Source organism: Argiope bruennichi, chromosome 7, assembly GCF_947563725.1.
Source record: "Argiope bruennichi chromosome 7, qqArgBrue1.1, whole genome shotgun sequence".
Lineage (NCBI taxonomy): Eukaryota > Metazoa > Arthropoda > Arachnida > Araneae > Araneidae > Argiope > Argiope bruennichi.
Window position 1 is genome coordinate 120,979,612 of NC_079157.1, and position 16,572 is coordinate 120,996,183.

General features: G+C 26.6%; 1 protein-coding gene across 1 annotated transcript in view; it reads left to right on the top strand.

Moving 5' to 3' along the window:
* The window catches only part of LOC129976608 (all trans-polyprenyl-diphosphate synthase PDSS1-like), a 44,857-nt gene that overhangs the window by 26,947 nt on the left and 1,338 nt on the right, over positions 1-16,572 (top strand). Inside the window, exons 2-9 of the mRNA XM_056090256.1 lie at positions 4,643-4,852; positions 5,751-5,884; positions 7,523-7,661; positions 8,595-8,684; positions 9,164-9,295; positions 11,193-11,273; positions 13,009-13,122; positions 16,149-16,229. Of these exons, the coding sequence (XP_055946231.1) occupies positions 4,643-4,852; positions 5,751-5,884; positions 7,523-7,661; positions 8,595-8,684; positions 9,164-9,295; positions 11,193-11,273; positions 13,009-13,122; positions 16,149-16,229 (981 nt within the window). The remainder of the gene's footprint in view (positions 1-4,642; positions 4,853-5,750; positions 5,885-7,522; positions 7,662-8,594; positions 8,685-9,163; positions 9,296-11,192; positions 11,274-13,008; positions 13,123-16,148; positions 16,230-16,572) is intronic.

Genomic DNA, 16,572 nt, shown 5'->3' on the forward strand with positions numbered 1-16,572 from the left:
ACATTTTATTCAAAAGTGTTGGCTGGATGGACAGTGTAATAATCCGCCCATCCAGCCTAACAAATTCAATATATATATATATATATATATATATATATATATATATATATATATATATTAAATTGTTTTAAGTTGAAATTCCTACAAAAATTAATCTACATCTTCTTACCACTCTGTAGGTATTTTTTGACCATCAAAATGAAAGAATAAATAAATAAAACGTCAAAATGATATACCGTCTTCAATTGTGCCTGAGTGGAGCCATCCGAGTGCAAAGTCATATACCGAATTCCATTTATATAAGTCATTGGGTTTTTGAATTATCATGGTTTACATGCATGTATAGAATAACAAGCGGTCAACCCTTTGACGATTTCGTTCAAAATTTGATTCGGATCTGCAATTTAGATGCTAAAACTGTGCACCAAATTTCATTCATCTAGCTCTATTTGTTTTGTAGTTATCGTGCTCACTTGTATTCGAACTAACAAACCAATAGACAAGCTTCTTGTGTAGATTTCATTCAAAATTTGAAAAATCGTTATAAAGACTGCATACCAAATTTTATCTATCTGACTCGAAGCATTTTTTAATTATCGTGTTTGCAGACGAAGCGACAGACAGACATAATTCCAAAAATGTATTTTTTTGGATTCAAGAATATCTGAAACTTGGAACTTTATCAAAATCTTGAGTTCCAATTTTTTCAAGTACTCTTTGTATATTTCATTTTCACAAAAGTAAGCATGGCGAGGGTTTAACATTGTTAAAAATTTATTGTTAAAAATAACTTTTTTAATATCAGAGCTTACGATATTCATGAGTAATATGTTTCTTTTTATATTTATTGTTTCATTGGAGGATAATTCAACTTATAACACCCAAGCTGCTCTTTCCATTGAGGAAAAACTGATTTACAGGGTAGGCAAAAAGTTCGTAAAAAATTTAAAAATTCATAAAACTCGAAAAAATAAGCAAAACAAAAAAAACAGTTTGCAGGTTTAGCATTGACAGGTCTTGGGATTTTTTTTAAGATAAAAAAAAAAAATTTTAAAAACAGCAGACAGAGAGCGCTGGTACGAACGACTCATTTGGAAATATGCAAATGAGACAAGCGATTATAAATACTTATGCTCTTGATTCAGAATAGCTGTCTTGTCGTGAGCTTTTATCTGTCGGATACCGTAGAGAGAGAAGTTGCGAGGTGGGATCTCTCCAAAATTAAACAAGATCTCTCCAGGGTCTTTAAATTTTGTAGACAAATGAAACTCAGTTTCCGCTCCATGGCGACTTTCCGCTCCATGGCGACGTTAGTACACATAACTGTCACATCTGGGCAACGTCAAATCCACGAATGTACACTGAGAAACCACTGCATTCCCCCAAAGTCACAGTGTGGTGTGAGTCCATAGGTTCCTTCATGATAGAAAAGTTCTATCAGGAAGGAATAGAATCCTATCATGATCCTTCTTTGAAACATAGTTTCCAGTAAATGGGTGAAAAACGGTGAAAATAAATGCTCAATGTTATTTAGCGCTTCTTCGCGAAAAGATTGTTCCATGTTTACGTGAAAAAGAGCGCCTTCTACTGTTACGTTTATTCAAGATGAAGCAACAAGTCACCCTGCTACTCCAATCAAGGAATTCCTGATACAGACATTCGGAGTAGAGAGAATCATTAGCAGACGTTGCAAATTTCCATGGCCTCCTCGTCTGTAGATCTGACGCCAGGAGACTTTTGGCTATGAGGAAATTTAAAATCCCGGGAGTATCGATTCCGTCCATCCAATCAGTTCGGAATTGAAGAATGTAATCCGCCTAGAACTGTCATGTATACAGCAGGACATGCTGCAATCTGAAGATACCGGATTTGTGACACGCCGGCAATGTTCTATCACCTGTGGTGATGGATATGTGGGACATTATTGCTATAATAAATTATTTGATATTTTTGCTATTTGCTTGTCTTTTCTTCAGTTATGTAAGAAACGCATGTTGGCTGTTTTTCTTATTTAAAAAAAATTCACGACTTATCGATGCTAAAATTGCAAATCGTTTTTTTTTTCGCTTAATTTTCCGGGTTTTATAAATTTTTAAAGTTTGTACTGACTTCTTGCCCACCCTGTATTTTCTGTTACATCTCGCGATTCTCACGAATTTGCTCTTGCTTGTTACTGTTATAGCATTGCATTTGAATGATATTCACTTTGTTCGGAATTATTCGAACATTATATCTGAATAGGTATTGAAATAATTATGAAATTGCAAATTATTTATTATATCTAAAGATATTTCTATAAAAACCTAAGTCTTTATTCTGTTTCTATTGTGATAAAAATTTTCGCATTAAAATGTTAAGAATAATAACATAAAAAAGCATTAATATTATGTAAAGATTTTGCTCATGTCTGATTCATAACTACTCTGGTACACTTTTCCAATGTTTTTTTATTGGACGCATTTGTACTTTATTTGAAGAGCTTGTTGTTACAGTAGTATCAGGTCCTTACAATAAAAATACGATAAACTTCATTGATAAGATAAATTGTAAGATGAATGAATTTCGCAAAATGTTGCCTGAGAGATACGGATGTAAAAAAGATAATAAAAAATATTTTTCTAAAAATAGCTGCTTTAGGCTTTAGTCTTAAGCCTTTAAGTATCCAAAGAATTATGGATACCGAGTATGTTTTATATACTGGTATATAAAATTGCTATGTGTACTTTAAATATTTTCGTTCATATTCATTACCATGAAGCCCTTTTTATAAGCATGCTGGTGAAATGGTTCGCATGCATTCTGGTTTAAACCGGTGGAATTAAACGTTAATTCTACCGGTTGATTCAGTATTATAATAAACATAATTATAAATTAATTATAAACATAAACATAATTAATATTAATAAACATAATTAATATTAATTAACAGATAAAAAATTATACTACCAATCTTAAGTGTTTATCCATTTTTGTTATTCGAAAATAAAATACAGACATTGGGCCAGAAAAACTTGAAGTATCGAAAAAAATGGTGATTAATTGTGCTTGATATTAATATTGCACTACGTGCTTTTCCTCTACACTTGCTGCTACAAAATATAGTAGACTATATCTTTAAGAAGGAAAAAAAAAATTCTTTTGGCAATTAATTATTATCTACTTAATTTCATTTTATTAAATGATTTGAAAACAAAATTTTTGTAAATGCTTTGATAATTCTGTTTTTTAGAATATAATATATTGTAAAATAAAACTTAAATGTTTTTAATGTAATATTTTTAAAAAAATAACCTAAATAAACTGTTTATTATATTATGTTAATTCTTTTGAGAAGAGTTTACAAAATTGATGATTATATTTGTGTCGAAACCTTTTTAACAACGATTTCAACTAATGTTCATTACCTAAATGAAATCCTCCCGTGCAGTATTAAAACTAAATTGAACATATTGTTCAATTTAGATCTTAAGTAAGTTTAATAAACTGGGTTTTTACAAGTATTCTTTTATTTGTGCACTAAAAAGTATAATGTTTATTTTAATTATTTCCTATTTTCTTAGTTTTTAAATTTACTAGTAATTCTGTAAACAATACACTTTGCTATAAAAATACTAAAATTCTCTCTTATATGTGTTAATTAAATTATTTTTATCAGTATTAATAAAATTTTGTACTTCTAAAACTTTTTTTCTTTTTATGCAATAAAGGAACGAAATGAATGATAAGGACCAATTTTGTACTTCTTTCTGTATGTTATGGGTTAAATATTAGGTGATTCTGTATGTTATGGGTCAGCTAATACCAGGTGACTCTTCAGTTTGGTCAGGGAAGAAAAGAAAAAACAAATAATTTCATTCTTAAGTTGTTGATACTTATGGCACTTGTCATAGACAAGCCCGCTGGCAAGCTGTCAGCGATTTAAGCCGAGATAGTGCAGTAGCTTTTGAGGGTAAAGGCCCTTGAGTACCCGAGGGTAGAAGTCTGAGTTCCAGCTCGTATGAAGATGACACTCACACACTCGCTTGCACAACCCCTTTTTACAGGGGGGGGGGGGGGGGCTTTCACACACCTCATAGATAGAACACAGGGTAAAGAACAACCATGGTCGAACCAAGACTCGAACCTGGGATGCCAGATCACGGATAAGACGTGCCACTCCTAGGCCAGGACACCGGCTCATTCTTAAGTACTTTGCCAATGTGTATCTTTTGTGATTAAATCGGACAAACAGTTATGACAAATTCTCTAAAAGTCGGTCTAAATGGGCATGCATCTTCTAGTGTGATTAATATTTTTACAAAAAAGGAGGAGTGCTGTACATAATGGAAGCTTATCTAAAATTCAATAAGGAAAAATGATGTTTTTGTTTATATTTTCTTAGTAATAAATTTTATTTTGCATTGATTTAAGAGAAGAATAATTTTTCACATATAGTTAAAGACATATTATGCAATAAATGAAGAAAACAATATAAAGCAACACCATTCCTAGGATGTTAGATACATCTGAAAAAAAGTCAGGAAAATGGCCAACTTGTTGTGATACATATGAAAAGACTTCCAAGTTTTATTTGTAATGTTTTCTAAATATCATGTATTCATTCAGCATTGCACTTGCTTATACCGTATTTTCTTTTTTTCAGGCAAATATTTTATTTATACACAGATGGCGCCTTTACAGGCACATAGGAAGGTGTACAAGACAATCCATTCCAAGACTAAAGCAGTTTTCAACTTGTTCCGTAGTCCACCAAACTCCTGCAGCCCATGTGCCTGGTACAATCCAACCTGAAATAGATCCTTTTAAACTAGCAGAGCCTGATTTAATAAACCTCTATTCTGACATTAGGAAGGTAGGCAGGTAGTTTCACTTTTTATTATTTTGTTCACATTTTCTCTACAATTACTTCTGTAGAATTAAATGATATTCCTTGTGTTGTATTCAGTATGGAAGGTAAATAATCCCATGTTACAATGTTACATGATACTACTGGATTGAAAAATAACAAAAGGTATAAATTATACTAATAGATATAATTTTGATTAATCTATATACAGCTATATTTTTGATATTACAAATCTTGAAATTTTTATATATCTTTTATACAAGTTTATTTTTTTCAACTATATCAATGTTATATAATTTGTTTTACATAATCCATAATAATAACTATAATTTTATACAAAAATAAATTTTTAAATTAGAAAATAAACGACTATTTTTCCGTTGGATAATATTGAATATAAAGGTTGATATGACTAATCCTGATTCTGTTAATGTATAAGTTGCTTTAATGTGGTTAAATGCACCAAGCATATTGCTAACTTTATATTCCAAATTAATTTACTAATAACTAGTCTGATATTATTTTGCATCATTGGATAATCTTTGGTACAGTATAATCTCAAAGAAGATGGAAACAAATGTTTAAGTGGAACAAATTATTTTGATTAATAATTTAAAAAATTATTTATATCTCCAGCTACTATCTAATGCTTTTTTTTTGTCATAGTAACATTCCTCATTTCTTGTGAACATCAGGGAAAATGATCATATCACTAAAATATAAGTATGATTAAAGTATTACTTTTAAACGCTATCAAGATATAAAAAAATTTCATATCTTATGAATTAAAATTCTACACATAAAAATTTAATGTGCATGAACTAAAATATCATCTTTTGTTGTTTATAATTAAATAGAACTTTTGATTTTATGTTTATATTTTGATATTCATTTTATTCTCCAGGAGCTATCAACACAAAGTAATCATCTAGGGCAGATATCAAGTTACTACTTTGATGGTCATGGAAAAGCATTCCGTCCTGTAATGGTTGTACTTATGGCCAGAGCTCTAAATTATCATATATTTGAATGCAGTAGGTAAGGATATTCATAAGCATTTTGTAAATAATTTTATGCCCACAAAGTAAATATTTATTTAAATATTATTTTTATATAATTTTTTAACCATGCTTCTGTATACAGTTTAGCTATACTTTCGGTCAGTGACAATCTATAATTATCAATAAGTAAAACTGCTACCAGCTACCTCATCACTAGTGACATACCTGATATTTGTTTCTACATATATTAAGGCTATGTGAAGAGCGTGCTGAAATTAAATAACTTCACTTTTTAGCTGTAGTTTTATTTCCTTGAATATCTCATTCAAATGTTTAAAAGGGATCATTATGCATTTAAAAGTAATATCCATAATATAATTCAATATTAAAAGTAATATCAAATACTTTTAAATATATTGAATTATATTATGGATTATTCAGCTTGAATAATGATGTCCCATGTAGCATTTTCAGTATTGTCAACAATAACAAATATTACAAGTATTTTGAACGACTTGAAAATAATTTTTTAAAAAAAATTAACTTCTGTGTTTTAGAATGGAACTAAAAAATATTTATTTCTTAGGTAATGCAAGTTTTCTTCCAATTTTTTTCCTTTCAAAACTTTTTACTAATGAAACAATCTTATGCAAATGACAGTATATTTCTGTGTAATATAATTTTAAAAAACTTCCATGTTATATGAATACACATTTCGAAAATCTCACTGCACGGAAATTTTATCCTCGTAAAAGTCAATTTAAATAAATTTATCTTATTGTTTCACTCTCTATTCATGTAATGCATAGTTTTTAATAATATTGGAATCTGTTATTTTACAAATTTTCATGTAAATATTGTGTGTAAGTTGATGATTCAATTGAGGTTATATAAAACAAATAATAACTAACTAATATACTTTGCAATGGTTTTGCTTAGCAAAATTGATTGTGTGTGTGTGATATTCTAGACTCTTTTTGCTTACTATAGTTAAAGGAAACTCGTTGTATATTTCAAATTTTGAATTGAGAACATCTGAACAAATCCGTCGCTTCTGAATTTTTTATTTAAGTTTAAACTCCCATTCCCACTTTATTTTATTTAGAAAAAATATCTATTAGTTTGCTACTTTAAAATAGAACATACTCAATAATGCTTTGGGAAACATTACCAATTAGAAATTTTAAGTATTTCCCAGGATAAATTTGCTTTTTGTCCTTTGAATTAATTCTTGCAAATGTCTTTATTATAGATTTATGTCCCAAAAATTCTGCATATGTCAAACCCGTCTTCTAAATGAATTGGTTTATTTATTATTAACTTATCCTCCCTTCCCCCCCCCCCATTCCTTGGCCTTTGGCTTGATTGGGATTTGTTTATCTTCTCATGTTCATTATTAATTTGAAAAATTTAATATTGAGATCTTATAATAGTTTTAATTTGTTTTGCATTCAGCAAGTGTTTTTTGTTGTTGTTGTTGTTTGTTTATATATTTAATTATTAGAGTGAAATCTGATATATTTTTAGCTTCTTATATGGAATTTAAAATACTTGGAAACATTTCCATTTCTATAATGTTTTTCCTTTATTCTTGATGTTACAGTTTGTGATTTCCATGTGAAATCTGTAATATTATCTAGATTTCATGTTAAAAATTTTCTTATTGTTACTTTAGATTATTAGATACCCAACATCGCATGGCCATTATCTCTGAAATGATACACACAGCTAGTTTAGTGCACGATGATGTAATTGATACATCGGACACTCGCAGAGGAAAATCTAGTGTGAATGTTTTATGGGGCCAAAGAAAGGTAAAACTAATTTTTTCATTATGCTTTTTTTTTAAACTTTTACTTTGTATTTATTTACTTTTGTATTTAGCAATTATTAGTTTGATACTGCATTATTGTCACAATATTATGTGCATCTTGATTTATTATTTCCAGTATTTTTCTACATTAGGGTGTTATTATCTATGTATAAATATGTTAGAAAATGTATCAAGAAATAGAGTGCTTATTCTTAACCTTAAAAATAAAACATATTTAGGTACATATCCGTTTTATTGGATTGATCATTACATTACAGTATTATTTGTTTCTTTGTTCAATTTAGATGCTTTTAGAGACATGTTAAAATGAAGTGCTTATTTCATTACATAAGGAAATGTGCACATTTATTTTATTACATTTAATTTAGAATTTGAGTTGTATCAATTTAAACATGTAATTGCAGATAATTACTTTTAGTTTGTAACATATTGTTCCTTAAAAACATCATCATGTGTAAGTTGAATTTTGAACAAATTTTGTTCCTAATATTCTTTCAAAAATGGAAATTATTTCAAATAAAATAGTTATAAAACTTATTTACAAGTTTATATCATTATGCTTTTTATTACATTCAGCAATTTAACATATTGATTTACTTATTTCATAATAAATGTATTTCAATATTAAGATAAATAAATTATTTTATCTGTTATATTTAAATTCATAAGTTCTTCATGTTAAAAGTTCCTGATGTTTCTAAATATAATTATAAAAGAAATTCTAAGCTATTTCTTAAAAATGATAGCTTTGTCCGTAATCCAAGTTGGGAGTTTAATTTATATCAATCTTAAATATTTAACAGTTGCTGAATTTCTAAAGTTTTCTAAAATTATAATTTTTTAAAAAATTATTAAAAATAAGTTTACTTTTCACTTATTTTCCTTCTCCTTTATTTTGTATTTTATTTTTCAGGCTATTTTAGCTGGAGATTTTATTTTAGCTCAAGCTGCACGAATACTTGCTCAGTTAGATAATGAAGATGTTGTTCATCTTTTAGCTCAGGTAGGAATTTGATATTCATAAAATACATTTAACAGAAGATTAACCATTATTAGAATACTTTAATTATTTTTATAATTTTGAGATCAATTCAATAAATGTTTTTTTTTTTTTTTTTTTTTGTTTCTGTCTAAGTGTGATTTGTAAAACCTTAAAAATAACAGTTATTTTTAATTATCTTATTTTTATTATCTCTCTCTCTCTCTCTATCTATCTCTATCTCTATCTCTCTCTCTCTCTCTCTATCTCTCTCTCTCTCTCTCTCTCAATGAAGGGCCATTGAACTTTTCTATTAGGCTGAATGTCACATTTAAAATTGTGATTAGGAGACATTTGACATTTCAATTTAGTTATGCTTATTCTGGAACTTTGTTTTGTCCCAATTTTAAGTTATTGTTTTTGCTTATATAACAGAATACCGATGTCAGCAATATATTATAAGCTTCAAGTCTAATAGTATAATTTTTCTGTTCTCATTTTAGGTGCTTTTAGATCTGGTTCAGGGAGAATTTATGCAGATGAGTTCAACTGAAGATGAAACAGAAAGGTTTAATCATTATCTTAAAAAGACTTTTAAAAAGACAGCGAGTCTCACAGCTTACACTTGTAAAGCAGTAAGTGCATCATTTTAAAAGTATATATTTTTTTCTAAGTTAAAAATTATTAAAGCATTCTTAGATTGTTTGTTTTTTATTGTATGCATGTTAGCAATTTCTATATGATAACTCATTATAATTATTTTTAAATAAGATCTTCAAATTTATTATTTTTTGGAAAATCTTCATCAATTTTAGCATGGCATGGTAACTTTGATATCCCATATTATTTTGTGTATCTTTGAAAATATCAATTAAAATAGCACTCTGAAATTTCTTTTCATATTCAATCTGCCCACACTTCATAAGATATCTTTAATAATAATTTAATTGTCAATGATATTAATCCATTGGATCCATTTCACGTATTTTGAGCCAATAATTTTCCTTGTGCCATCAATCTTTTATTTATATTAATGCTACTAAAAGTACAGATAATTTCTTAAGTAATGTCTGCTCTTTTTAGTTTTGAAATCATTTATTCAGTAGCTGTGTTTTGTCCAGTTAGTCTCATATCTCTCATGCATGAGTTTTACTTTGCCATGTGACTACTCAGAATAAGAAACTGGATTTATTTATGAATTAATTCATTGAATTTGCAATTTAGTATTTTGCTTTAAAAAAAACATTTTGTATTCTTTTTTTTCTTTTTTTCCATGAAATTGGACCAAACTATACTTTAACCTTTATAAATTTTGAATTTTGTTTAGTTGATAATTGCATTTTTGTAGTTTCTGGGCAAAAATAAAAAAAAAATCCCATATTCTAATATATTTGCCTTATTTTAATTATTTAAAATCCTTGCATTTTTTTCTGCTGGAAACAAATCTGTTAATTCACACTCATTTTCTTAAACAGTGTTAAAGAGAAGTTGATTGAGAAATATATTAGTTTTTGTTTATGTTTGGAAAGATTTTATTATTTTCATATTATATTTTGTAGACTTTTTCTAAAATAATTTTTTTCTACATAAAATATCTGCTATAACTATCATTACATTGATTTAAAAAAATGTTAAAATATGAATGATAATTAAAAGCTTCAAAATTGTTTTATTTTCTAATTATTTCTAGTTCTTATTTCTTGGTGGTTTACAAAATATTAATTGTTTTAATTAGCAAACATTAATTTATGTAGTGTGATGATCTAGATTATAAATTACTGAATGAATTACTTTTTAAACTTTCAACTGGCATTTACAAGAATAAAAATACTTTGAAATTTAATTTTTAAGAATATAAAATTACTGAAACTCTACCGATCTTCCTATAAAAAAAAATTGAAAGAAAACACATCATTAAAATGATGGTTCAAATTTGATGTTCTGTTATCCCTTAGACACGTGAATACTTTTTATTTCTTAAGTGGGTATCATTTTCTGTCTTGTGGCTTTTTTTTAAAATTCTGATAAGAATTAGTGGACATTTTGAAATGTACTGATGTGTTTTACAAAAAATTAATAGTTTTATTTCTTTACTGGTATTTCAACTCTAATCTAGTCGTTTAATTTATCAGTTACATTGCATACTTTTGTTTTAACATATTTATTAGAAAAGAACATTGAGTTTAACATTAATACTGTTTTTCCCTGATAATCTTTAAATTAAATGATATATTTAAAGATAAATTCTGAAATTTAAATGGAATACAAGAAAGAAATTGTATTTAAGGAAAGTGGGAAAGCACTGTATGTATTGCTGAAGTTTTTGTGAAAATGAGGTGGAAAATTTATTTTAATGGAGGGGGAAAACTATTCCAGTAAAATTATGTCCTTCTTGCAGTTCTTGAGAAGTTTGGAACATAAAAGCTGTGTTTAATTTGTTCCAAGTTTGTTTTAAAGTAATTTTTTTATGTATTACTTTAACATTAGTTTCGTGATCTTTGTAATTTTCTGATTTGAAAATCTTATTTAAAGGCAGCTGTGTTGTGTGGAGCTGATGAAACTTTACAAGAAATGGCTTTCCAGTATGGGCGAAATGTTGGAATCGCTTTCCAGGTTTGTTTGTTTTTTTCCTTAATTTCTCAGTTATGAAGATGGTTTAGTAACAATGTTTTATATTTATTGACGAGATCAGTTGTAATAATATTAATAAAATGAATAATAATTTTTTATTTTAGAAATAAACATTTCTGATTCTGAGTGGTCTGTAAATATTGACATTTAAAAACTATGATGCTATGCAAAGTGTGCAATATGATGCTATGCCAGCATCATATTGCACACTTTTTCATTTTAAGCAATTTTATGAATAACTTTAATAATAATAATCTTTATATAGCATGGATATTTTGAAATGTTAAAATCATCTGCAAGAAAATAATGAATTAAAATTCCAGAATTTTTCATTTATATGTTTTTAGTCTTAAATAACTAAATGAGAACAGTATATTTAAATGGTTTTTCAGTATTAGTATCCTTGCAATAGCAGAAAGTGTTGAACAAAGAGAAAGGTTGCAACAATAGTTTATCTGCAATAGAGAATACTCATTCAGAAGGCATATTCATGTGAAAATTATTTAGAAATTAAGCCTTACTACTGTTACTTAAAACTAACATTACATTGCTACATATTAACTATCAGTTTAATGGCTAAAATTCTGTTGCTTCTATTACAAGATGTTTTCATATGCCATTAAGGGCTTTACAGTATCCATTTAAAAAAAAATTTTGTAAGGTGTTTTCTTTTACAAAAAATTATTTGGAAAGAACAAAAATCATGAATTTTTCCATTACTTGTTTTGAGTTGCACACAACAACAGTAAGCTCAATAATACTGGTTATTATTGTTTTAGTTTTTAAAACAACATTCAAAAGAAATAGAGAAATTGATGTAGAAACTGAATTATTAGTTTATATATTAATTTTAATGTTTCTAATAATACATTTATTAACTTAGAATTTAATCAAAATTATATTCATGGCTAATTTTTGTAATTTTCTTATGTTTAGTAAAATTTTTATTTAAAGAATTTTTTTCCGAATTAAAATCTTCTTATTAATATAGGCCATGTCTATATAAAGAAAAATATTACTTTTGATTTGATTTTACTGGAATAGTCTATTATTATAAATTCTAAAAGGACAGCATTGGTTGTTAAAAAGTTTTTAAACAAAACAATTCAGTTTTTAAAATTGTTAAAAAATTATTTTTTTTTAACCAGTAAACATTATTTAATTGAATAATCTGAAGGCTGAATCTTAATATGTTTTGATTGAAAATTATAGTTAAGTTTTTTCTAATTTTTCTGCGTATGCTATTTTTTTAATGGTTCAATGATTACAATATAATTTGATCATTAGTTGCATAGCAATTACAGCCGACTTTGCAGTCACTCCATATGTTTTTTCTTTTTTAACTACGGTCATCTGATTCAGCTTTGATGTTAGAAAGGCAATAAACATATAAACTAAATTCCTTATCAGTTCAATATTACAAAATTAAAATTATTTTATGACTACTATTAATGCTAAGAAATTTAAGTTATAAAATTCTGAATAAGCTCAAATGTTCTGAAAACAAACATGGCCTTTACTTATTTAAAATTTGGTTACATTTTCTTTATCATTTCTGTTTTTATTTTCTGTACATTTCTTTTGACTGTTAATTACTACTTCCTTATTGTAAAGTTAGTTGCCATTATAGAATATTTTACTTTTTCTATAAAGATTATTGAAATCTTACTTAAAATATTTGACCATTTTCGAATAAAATAAATATATGATTTTTCAGCTTATAGATGACTACCTAGATTTTATTTCAAGCCAGTCTGATCTAGGTAAACCTGCGGCTGCTGACTTAAGACTAGGGCTGGCAACTGCTCCAGTATTATATGCAAGTCAAAGGGTGAGTTTCTTTTGTTAAAATTGTTATCCGAAACATACTTACTTTTGCACATCTTATTACAAAATGGAAACTACAACTTACTACAAAAAAAAAAATCATTAATAGTATGTTTATTCCTCATCTCCTCCTAAATCACTAGTTAAATTTCAATAAAATGTAGGAAAATTATTATAATACAAAGAATTGTTATAATACAGAGAAAAAATACTATTAACTTTTCAAAATGCAATAGTTAATTTTTCATTCAATTAGAAATTAATTGAAGTTATGATGTTTTTTCCCAGTAATTTCAGACTAAATCATGATAAAAAAATTTAATTTAATCTTAAATTGTAAGAAATTATCTTCAAATTTAAGAAATCATTATCATCTAAAATTTTAAAAAATTACCTTCATTATTATACTAATTTCATTTCCATGCATTTTCTCCCCTATCTTTTATACATCTTTCAAGTTAATGTTTGAACATTATTTGTAAAGGCATCATTCATCATTATTTCAAAATGTGAACTTTTTTTTTTCCATATCTTGATGTATTTAGTTCACATTCATAAGTCTTTTAAAATGCCACTTTCAGTTTAAACAAAGTTATTTGTAATATTTTTATTTCATGTGATTATTTCTGTTAATTTTAATTATAAATATGTTTACTTTTAAAATAAAAGAAATAGCTAATGCTAAAAAGAAGAATGAAAATAGGTACTTAGTGCAAGGACATGATTATTTAAAATGCATAATAAGTTAATAAAGATTAAAGCTGTCATGGATGTTAATGATTTTGAAATAAGGAATTTTTTAATGTTGAATAAACCGAGATTGTAAATAAAAGTAAAGAAATAATTGTAAAATAAGAAATACAGGAGAAATTTGTGTTTGTTGTGAAAAGTTAATTAAAAGTCTTGTAAAATAAAATGTGCTATTTTATTAAAATATTATAACCCCAAGCAATGTTTCGTATATGAACTAGAAAGTAATAAATGTTTTCTGGATTTCATTTTATTGTACATTATGGTGGTAAATAATTGTAGAAAAGCTAATTTGCATACTTCGCTTTTTCTTCTTTTCACCCTTCCGATAGTATTTTTTAGCATTTTTAAATATATCTCTATACATTGAAATTGTTCATTTAATTTAAATAATTTCATTCAGTTTAAATCGTTCATTCATGCTAAAAATCAAATTAGTTCATTTAACATAACCCATTCTGCTATTATTCATTTCAAATCTACTATTTATGAGAATAATTTTTTTAAAAATATTACTTAGCATTTGTTAGTGCCAAAGTAATTGTCCTGGGAGAAAAAATTCTGTCGGTGTGGAAAAAGAAAAAGAAAGTTATAAGATACCATATTTCCTTTGCTTTAATATATATCATTTTAATTTTTAACCAATGAATTTAGCTGTTTTCAAATTTAAAAACAATAGAAGCATTTATTAAAACTTTGCTGTGACGGTCAGACACTTTTGAGATGAAAGTAGAAAATTTATGAAAGCTCAAAACATCAACAGATTTATTATGCTATAAAAATCAATGAAGTATATACTTTAAAAATTTTTAGGGTAAACTATCCTGAATTTTGTCAATTATAACTAATATGAATCTAAGAATAGAATTTTGTATGCTATTATTTAAAATCTGTAAAGAAAAGTCTTTAAAACAATCTACATTGCATTTAAATAATTACCAAAGAGCCAATTATTGTTCATTTGAGTTGTGATGGGGACGATAATTTTATTCATTCCTGTGTTTTTAAATGGTAATGAATTCTGAAACACTGAAATGTTCAATTTTATAATCTATGTTTTATTCACATTATTTATATATAAAGCATTTGTTATGAGTGTTAATATTTAGTCTATTATATGGAAAATATACTTTTTTGAATAAATAAAAATGTTTTTAGTTTCATTGTTCACTTTTTTTCATATGTTGTGTATATTTTTGAGTAAAATGAATAGAATGAAATTTAAAAAATGAGTAGAAGGTTTCACATATCAGTAAAAATGCAAATGCACTATGAATAATTTTGTAAAGTTTAAATGTATAAAATGTGGGATGGGGGAAGATGGTAAGTAATCATCACAAAAAAGCACTATTAACAATGCACTTCTGAATATTGAAATTGTATGTGTCTTTATATTCAGATCAAATATTCATTTGACTATTTCTAATTTCACTGGAGAAATGTTGCAGAAACACCACGAAAGACATATATATGTTAATAAATCTTTCTCTGAATGTTGTTTAAATTTTAATTTAGTCCATGCTATTTTTTAAGCATATTTACTGTGTGAGTGTGCCTGAGCTGAAATTAATTATGTATCACTCTATTAATGTGGGATTATTAACATTTATTCAATGCTGTATTCCATTAAAATAGTGGTTCCTTTTATCTGCTCTTGCGAGATTGGATTATTTCTCTTTCCACTGTGTCCTCTTTAGAGGGAAGTCTTTGTAATCATTAAAATACCTTAAGAAAATGTTTATTGAGAAAATGCAGTTCGTAATTAATATACACTATCTTTATCTTATATAAAATGTAGATCATGTGCATGTCATGTAAAGGTTCTTGAAGTTTTGAGAAATAGGATAATATTATAGTTATTAACGATGTTTGAGAAAGAGAGTATGATCAATTTGAAAATTCAAATAATATTACCAGTCCGTCTTGTAGGATAAATAGTTTTCAAATTTTATGCTTTATAATTTGTAGTATACAATGAAAGAATCTCTGTAATATTCAAAAGAGATAAGGATAACCGCCATCCCTTTTTAATGTTAACATTTTTTTTGTAATTATTTTTTATTATTATTTCCATTTGATTTTTAATCCTATGCTTTCTATATTACTGAGATTATATGAGCTAATATTCCAGTAAATGATTATTTGTATCCATATATAATAAATAATCTATAAAATTTCATTAAAACTGAACATTTTAATATGTATTTCATGATTTTTGTATAAGAAGTAAATACTTTTTATTTGAATAATTCCTTTATTTATTATCTGTTTTTTATATAGTTTCCACATTTAAAACCAATGATTGCTAGGAGGTTTAGTGAGTTAGGGGATGTTGAAAAGGCATTTGAAGCTGTACATAAAGTGAGTAGTTTCTTTTCATAATATTATAAAATGCATAACACATTTGAATTTCAATTCAGAAAATATATAGTAATCAATCATATATTATATATAAATACCCATATAAATTATGGTTAGCACTGATGTTTTTAAGGTTATTTGAAAAAGAAATGGCATCTTGTCCCTTTTTTTTACTATTGGTGAATGCAAATGTAATATCACTTTTTGCTCTAAAGAAATTAATTTGTTTACATTTAAGCAATATAAATGCATTATTTTTACTGGATGAATATTGACTTTTTTTTCTTATGATTGGTACAAATGGTGTACTAGCAGTATTTTTCCTTTTGCTTAGAGACTGATT